The sequence below is a fragment of the Acinonyx jubatus genome, chromosome D3, assembly GCF_027475565.1.
Source record: "Acinonyx jubatus isolate Ajub_Pintada_27869175 chromosome D3, VMU_Ajub_asm_v1.0, whole genome shotgun sequence".
In the NCBI taxonomy this organism is placed as follows: Eukaryota; Metazoa; Chordata; class Mammalia; order Carnivora; family Felidae; genus Acinonyx; species Acinonyx jubatus.
In genome coordinates, this window is record NC_069392.1 from 33,015,324 (window position 1) to 33,023,837 (window position 8,514).

The 8,514-nt window shown below is 50.9% G+C and overlaps 1 protein-coding gene across 1 annotated transcript in view; it reads right to left on the reverse strand.

Annotated features, from left to right (window-relative positions):
- APCDD1 (APC down-regulated 1) overlaps nt 1-1,393 on the reverse strand; it is a 34,948-nt gene extending 33,555 nt beyond the window's left edge. The window contains exon 1 of the mRNA XM_027068470.2: nt 511-1,393. Within this exon, the coding sequence (XP_026924271.2) occupies nt 511-1,321 (811 nt within the window). The 5' untranslated portion in view covers nt 1,322-1,393. The remainder of the gene's footprint in view (nt 1-510) is intronic.
- Between the last annotated feature and the right edge of the window lie 7,121 nt (nt 1,394-8,514).

Below are 8,514 nucleotides of genomic sequence, written 5' to 3' on the forward strand. Positions count from 1 at the left end.
CCGTGGCCATGAAAGTGTCCCCTGCTCCTTGAACTGCACCCAGTCCACTTGGGAGAGAGCCCCATCGCCACACCTCGGGAGGCACCAGTCCTCTCTGAGGCCACAGAGAAACCCGCGCGGGCTGCTTTTCCCCCTTAAACGACCACAGTTTCGCTTTACAGACCCACAAAAGCCTGGACCACATCAAGAGCCCCTCCGGCAGGCGCCGTGACACTTTGGAGACGGGATCGCCAAGCCTGCGATTTCATGACAGTCTGGACTCTGAAAATCCAACAGGCTGCGTAAAAGTTTTCCCTCGAACTTGAAGCAATCCATTCAGGAGCTAAAAGGTGTCTGTGTGTGAGCTCTGCACCCTTCCAGAAAGCAAGCTGCAGCCGCAAACCAGCTCCGGGCGCCGCCGGGGAACCCGCGAGCCCCCCTCCCGGGGGGGGGGGGGTGGGGGGCGGGCATGCGGTGGGGGTGGGAGCAGCGGCTGCGCCCGGGTTCCGCGGCGCCGGCGGAGGAACTCACCGTGAAGCAGGAGGGCCGGGAACAGGTACGCGAGCAGGAGGCGGCACAGACCGGACATCTCCAGTCCTCCTCCGGGACCGCGCGAGCCGCCCGCCGGCCAGGGACGCCGCTCCCCGGGAACGGCCGCGGCGCCGCGCGCGCTCTGTCCCCCCGCCTCCAGCCCGGAGGACGCGACGAGGCGGCGGCGCCCGGCGAGGCGAGCGCGGCGGCGCGGGGACACGGGCGGCCGGCCCAGGCCCCGCGCGTCAGGCGGCCGCGGCGCGCCCCATGCCCCAGGGGCGCGGCGCGGGGGCTGCGGGGCGCGCGCTCCCTGGGCGCCGTCGGGCCCCGCGAGCCCGGCCCGGCCCTGTCCGCGCTCCCGGCCTTCAGGCTCCCGTGCCGTCCGCGTCCCGTCCCGGCCGCCGCCGCCGCCGCCTCTGCCGCCGCGCGCCGCTCCGAGCTGCAGTGGCCGCCACCGCCGCCGCAGCTGCAGCGTCTCTTCATATTTCCCGAGCACCGCCGGCGGGGCGGCCGTGCCGCGGGCCGGGGGAGGGGCCGGGGGAGGAGTCGGGGCGGCGACGCCGCGCCACTGCCTCCCGGGCCGCCGCCGGGGGCCGGGGGCGCGGAGACTTGAAAGGGCGGGTGGGGCACCGCCTCTCCAGCTTCCCCTTCCAGCCTCCTCCTTGTCCTCCTCTCCAGCCCCTTCGCCTCCTCCCGCCTCCCCGCCTCCCGCTCCCCTCCACCTTCCTTTCCCCTCCCGTTTCTTATCCTCCTCCCTCCCGCCGGCGCCCCCTCTCCTCGCCCTGGGCTCAGCGCCCCTTTCCCCCTTCATCTCCTCCTCTTCGGCCTCCGCGCACCCGCAGGCCAGAAAAGAGGTGCCCTTCGCCGTCCCGGCCTCCCCCCGTTCTCCGTCTCCCCCCGGGCACTCTGGACTCTTTCTCTTCCCTCCCCAGAGGTGGAGGCACCACTTTTGAAAGTTGTTCCGAAAAGGGGCGGGGAGGGCGCTGTAGAGCTAGGGGGCTCATGGCGAGGGGGGTGGGGGTCTGAGAAAAGTCCACTTGCAACGATTGGGGTGGGTGGGTGTGTGTGTGTGTGTGTGTGTGTGTGTGTGTGTGTGTGTGGAAGGACGCGTGTGTGCCCGCGCGCAGGAGAGAAAGGAGACGAGGAGAGACAAGAGGTTACTGCAAAAAGAGGAGTTGTGAGTTCTGGAAAATTGCTCAGGGTGGCGACGCTGCAGTGCCTACTCCCTGGGGGGGGGGGGGGGTGCAATGTGCGCTTTAACCGGCTGTCCTACCGGGTGAGCAAGGAGCCCGGTCACAGCCCCAACCTGTGAAGCGAATGGTGTAGGCAGCAGGAGCCCTTGCTTCCCCCGCCCCCCGCCAGCCTTCCAGGAGGCAAATGACTTGTTGAAACTCGGGAGAAATCTCTGAGAAACACTCGCTGTCGATCTCCAAGAAAGTGCACGGAGGCCCGTTTTCTGGTTCCTCCTCTCTCCCAGCCCAAATCTTGATTTTGTTTATGTTCTGTGGGCCTTTGGGGGGTATGGTCAATTTTACAGACCCAAAGACAGGAACGGCTTCCACTTTCTTCATTCCCCAGAGCCCTGGTACAAGCTGTTTGCCTACAGGGCAACTCCCCTGGGCTGATGTGCCAGGGCTCCCTGATTTATCTGGAGGTCCCTCGTCTGCGGAGCTCCTCCACGGGCCATTCAGCAGCTCCCAGGAGGTTTAACCAGGCTCCTAGGCTAAATGTCACCTCCTCCTCACACTGGGATAAGGGAGCAGCCACGGGACCAGATGAATCAAGAGACCGTTTCTTGACTCTGCTGCTGTTTTTCATAAATAAAACACTTAAAAAGAATGCCTGACTTCCCAAGAGAGTTTTCTGCCCCTTTGAACAATGTAACAATTCAACTCCTTGTGCTCTAGACTTTCAAAACTAGTGGGACCTTAGCATGGGCGTACAATTTAGTAAAATAGATAAGAATACATTTGACAGTTTCTACTTTTCCCTTCTTTTCTTTCCTTCCTTCCTTCTTTCTTTCTTCTTCTTCTTTTTTTTTTTTGAGAAAGCCATGAGTCTTTTGATGTGATAGTGCTGACACTGTTTGATGTGCTTCAATTTTTATCACCATCATTATCATCTTTCCATCTTTAATACGAGGGATCATAACATGTACCACCTGCCTGGCTCACAAGGATGTTGTGAGGGTTACGTGCCAATGTTTGCAAATCTCAAAGATGAAAGACTAGCTGTGTGCGAGAGAAGGGAAGGCAGAGCAGCAGCATTATTTTGTGTTGGGCTTGAATCTCTCTGGGCTCACTTTGTCCCCCGGTCTCTGGCTTGTCCCTGTTATGAGGTTTGGGTAGCAGACTATGACTGGTTGGATTTGAATGTTGCCCAAAGGTCAGTCGTGTTTAAAGCAGGAACTTGATTTCCTCACGAATGTTGGGCAGTTGGAAATGATGTAAACAGCATACTTGGCTGCTTAAGCAGAACATTAGCCTTGTCACCAAGAACACATACTAGGCAGTGTTTCGCTTTTCTATGCCTCCTGGTCATTTGATGCTTTTTTAGCCTATCCGCGAATATTTGAAACAAGCAAGCAACAGGACAGAATGTTAGGGTTGGTGTGTTTATGAATAAGCACTGGGTGGACAGTAATTGAAAAATGTTAAGGTCATTCATCACGTTAGCAGAAAAATTAGGTAATATATTTAGTTAAATAATTACTTGATTCTGTTACTTAAAAGGAAGAAGAAGGAGGAGGAGGAGGAGGGGGAGGAGGAGGAAGACAAGGAGAAAACCAGCAGGCCAGCCAATAATTTGGTGTCATCTTGACAGTCAAATTGATTCAATTTTTGTTTTCCAACTGGTTTTACTGGTGTCGTATAAACATAGCCAGGATGATGTCATCATTTTAAAATGTGTTTTTGCCAGTTTATTTTCCACATGTAGTGTCATAGGTTTAAATGTTCGACCCTCAACTCTCAGCATAACATCCAGCCAGAGTCTCTGCTCCCTCATAGCCTTCCGCCTTGTCGTAGGAGTAGGGTTCACTCTCTGTGTTAAAGTTTAGTTTTACCCTGAGTGTACTCTCTTCTGGACGAGAATAATGAAAACGATGTTAGACATTTGTCTTAGAGTGATTACACAGTGTGTGGCTATCTGCTTAAAGTAATACAGTTGGGATGAGGGCCTTTTGTAGGAGGTAATAAGGTGGCTGTGAGCTCCAGCTCAGAGGCGGGTCCCTGCCACCTGCACGAGAAATTTCCCCAGGCCACTTGTGAGGATCGAGCCTCGAGCAGGAGCGTGTGTGGCCAGGTCCTGGTGATAATGGGAGAGTCCCTGGCAGGGGTAGGGGGACAGGTACCCTCAGCAGCATCAACAAGTATGTTAGAATATTCAGAGCTACTCATAATTCACTTTTGCCGGGTGGATGGAGAAGAGCAAACTCAAAGGGTCTGAGTTCTCAGCCACGCGGCAAATCAGAGGCACACTTGGAACTCCCAGGAGTGTTCCATCACCGGCTCACGAGGTGTCTCACATGCTCAGCAAGTGGTATTTTCCCACGAACACTGCTGATCCTCACTCAGAGGCTCTACAGTTGGCCCTGTCTTTGAGTCAGAACCAGCCCTTCGCTCTTCCCGGTAACTCCGAATCGTGAGCACATTCTCTGGAATGGACTGTGCTGGCCCCAAAGCTTGTGTCTCGGGTTTTAGTGAGCGCACAGTAGTGGACAGCTCAACGGCATTGTTGCCCGGGGAGGTGCCAGGACCAATGTCCTTTAAAACCTGTGCTACAATTTGGTTTCCTAATCAGTCTTTGGGGAAATTGATTAAGGGTGGACGATCGTGCAAGCCATTTGCAACTTGGGGGATTCCATGTCTTTTGGTTCTCGAAGAAAATGATAGTTTTAAGAAGGGTCAGAGGAATGAAAACATTAATCTTGAAATATGTTCAACTATGAATAAGGTTGAAAGCATTTTACTACGGCCGCGTCCTCAGAGGATGGGAAATGTCCCTGGGAATAGGCTTTTCTCGAAACTTGTTAGACGTCAATGCCCAGTCTGTGACACCGTGGAAATGCCTCTGAGTGTCAGAGTCTGGAGGATAGGAATGATGTCTAGTCATGACTTAACCCTTTTAGCACCTAGGCCAGTGTTTTCAGTGTTTTGCCCCAGCAGGACTTTAGCAGTTGATAGCGATATTAAATTTAAAAAATCTTTTATAGTTTCCTCAGAGACAGAGTTAACAAAATTATCCTGAGGAGTCCTTAGAAGGGGACGTACGTCTGAGTTACATTTTTACAACACATTAGTTTGGACAAACTATTTTGAAAATAAAGTGTAGTTCAGATATATTTCTGAGTGACATGGTTTTCTGAGCTTCAGAAACTAAAGGTTACCTTCCATTTTATACTCATGGCGGTTATCAAGGGAAACCACTAAAACGTCTGTGAGCTTAGCATTCATTCGTTCATCCGTCCCAACACGTATGGACCACTGCCAAATACAGACATATGCGTACAACGATCCAAAAATAGGGATAGGTATGCAAGAGGATGGCCCAGTTTAACCACCCATTCATCCCATGTCACACGTCCATTTGGGGGGCTGATAACAAGACTGAGGACCCTTATCACCGAAGGAAAATATGAGATCAACAGGGACAGGAGGCAATAAAGGACCTTGGTAACATTTTGGTCTTTACTTTCATGTGCCTCTCGTAATATTCTTCCTTGTAGTGCTGGTCGCCCTGGTTGTCTAACTGCTTTATCTGCTTAACGAGATTACTTGGCTCTTGGAGGGTGGGAAGAAAATTGGGTATTATGTTTGTATCTCCTCCCCCAGCCCCTCCACAAGTCTTTCCATAATGGGCATTTGTTGGGCTGGTAGATGAGGCAGGATAAGATCAGACCATCAAGAAAGAGTCTTTATGAGGCCAACACTACCCTAAGCCACCGCAGCACACAACTACAGAAACAGGAAGACACAAAAACACTGGTATTCAATCCGAGCACGCCCTGTGTTGTTATGGAGCACATGGCAACGCTCAAACATGTTTGTCAAATGAGGCAGTGTGGCACAGTTGTTAAGGAGCCAGATTCGCTAGGCCCAAACCTCTCAGCTCCAGGACCTTTGGCAAGATATTTAACGTGGCCGTGAGACGGGCGTAACGGTAACGAATACCTGCACGTAGCCAAGCACTATGTAAGCGTACCCTAAAAAATAACTCACTGACAATGATGACTTCAGACTAGACCATACGTTGTCAGTGATGGTGAATTTGCCCCCAAGAGGGTGCAAATTGAGTTTTGGTGCGGAGAGGGGACGACGACGACAACGAACACAGGGGTTTGTGGGTCTCCAAAGGGGCACGGTGCTTAAACAGGTGTAATGTATATCCACATTCCCTACAACTTGATGGGGGTGGGAGCAATTAGCAATAAATGTCTAAAAGGCTCGTTGGGGACCAATAATGAAAAAAAGTCTGAGAAACGATACTGGAGGAATAAAGTTTCAGGTCAGTCCTATTATAGTTAATCGTGTATCAAACATTTACCATAACTTTATTTCTTTAATCCGCCTGATATGTTTTGATTACGTGAACCCAAATATGTTTTACTTCCACTGGCCATCTGGTGTGGCATTCTACCGTCTGATTACACCCTCATCATATCACATTCAATATTGTTGGTCTGTGATTTAGATACTTTAACTATTACAAGCCACTTCACAGATGGGAACACTAAGGCCAAGGAGATTAAGTGGTTTGCCTAAAGGTCACGCAACTTTAGAGGGTAGGCTCCCTAAGAAGGGGCTATTTTCAACTCTAATGCTATACCGCCAAAAATAAATGCCTCTTACCTCTCAGAAGGAAAAGGTTTTTTGGGTTAGGTGGGTTCTGACACGTTCAAGCTAAAAAACGCATTGCCCTATAGGCTATCAGGACACTGATTGCAACTGCCGTCTGGATGGTTGGTGCCACAGTTCTCTGTTTTACATGTAAAGCACCCAAACAGTCTAATCTCTAGAACAGATGATTGCAATCTGTAAACTAGGAGGGGTGAGCAGATGGTCACGTGCTGCCCGCTGCTGTGAGTCTCCGAACTCAGCATTAGGACGTTCCCAGCCCTTTCAGAACATTCGCATCCGTGTTACTGTGTTTTCGGTTGTGCACAGGCCGAGTGATGGATGGGCTGTGTGGGCGCGGCTGTGCGCAAACACATTTCATCTGCCTGAAGCACAGGTCTCTAAAGCAGTGTTGAGCTTAAGCAAAACGGTCCGCCGGGCCACCGACTGCGACATCACCAGGTCCGTAGCGATGCCTAACCTCCACGTTGGAGTAGCACACCCCAGTTCTCAAAAGGCTTCCAAGTGCATGGTCTCGTTTGATCTTCGTGCAATTTTGTGTAGGCCAGAGGACAGTCAGGCCTTTCGATTTAGAGATGCCAACCCCAGTTTCAGAGAGGATCACGATGTCTGTGCTAAGACCTCCTGACGACACAGAACACTTCTCAATTTTGCATCTCCACGCACCGACAACATTACTTTAGTTCTATCAGGGCAGAGCAGGTGCTAACTTAGAATCTTTTTATTTCCTTACACAGAACGTGGTGTCTTTGCTGCCCTTATCCTTATGAAGGCGGCAGGGGAAATCTTTTTTTTAAAGACAGACACAGCACTCAAAAAACACCAGAGTTTGGTTAAAAATAAATTAATCATGGGGCGCCTGGGTGGCTCAGTCAGTTTAAGCGTCCAGCTCAGATTGTGATCTCATAGTTCATGAGTTCAGGCCCCGCGTCAGGCTCTGTCACAGCTCAGAGCCTAGAGCCTGCTTCAAGTTCTGTTTCTCCATCTCTCTGCCCCTCCCTCCCTCACGCGCTCCCTCTCTCCCTCTCAAAAATAAACATTAAAAAAATAAAAAAATAAATTAATCCTATTAATCTAGGAAAACGGCAAGTGTATAGACAGTTTATTTTCTCACATTTCATCTCTAGATTTTCCATCGGCTTTAGCCTAAATTAGCAGCTATTGACAGATTCTCCATTGGTTAGATGGAACCTAGTGTTTTACTGTAACGGAACCATTGAGTCAAATGAAAAGCAGCAAATACGCTAGCAAATCATGCTGGAAACTGGATAAGGAGGTAAGAAACTGAGTCATCTACACCAACCACGCTCATAGAATAAGATGTCAACAGCCAGTAAGTTCATCCAGAACAAAACATCACGCTTAGGAAGGGTTCTCCGGTTGTAGAAGTCTCACGCTGATCAGTTGGTTGACCCCACACCCCGCTGCGGGGCGGAATGGCACCACTGAGGACGGCTGCACAGCCACCATCACACATGGTGTCGGCAGGTGGAGTCGAGCAAGTGGTCGAGCCGAACAGTGGGGCTGTTGTCCTTTAGGCTGGAACTCGTTTCTTTCACGCTGGAGTGGGAGAAGGGTTGAGTAACTCCAGAACAGTCGGAGGCGAAACAACTGAAATGCGGAATGAACACTCCCACACTTGGAGAGATGGAGTCTACCTGCGATGGGTGGGGAGGAGCCCTGGGGTCAGCCACGAGTAGACTGAGGGCCCTTGAACTCGGACTTTCCAGAAGTCACACAAGCTGGGGACCGGGACCAGACGCCACGTCCCCATCTCATCTCAGAGGTCTTTCACTCCCACCTGGTGCTTCAAATCTGTATTTTCTCTCTCGTAGTGATCAAAAACTTGGAAAGCAGGACCTTACGAGGCATTGTTTGTTAAATGCATTATATTTGGGATTTTCTTGTAAAAGTATATTCTGCATAATTAATTCTTTCCTTCACGGCCTCAATTGCGTCCTTGGTGCTTCTGGAAGTACCTTAGATTCTTCTCTCCTGGACCCAAATATTTTCTACCTCACGAAAAACTCCTAGTTTATAAGCATGTAAGTTCACATTGTAAACTAAGTAATTGGACTTTATCTGTGGTACCTGTGATTTTTTTTTTTCTTTTTTTGTGTCCATCACGGTAGCTGTTGACTTTGAGCCC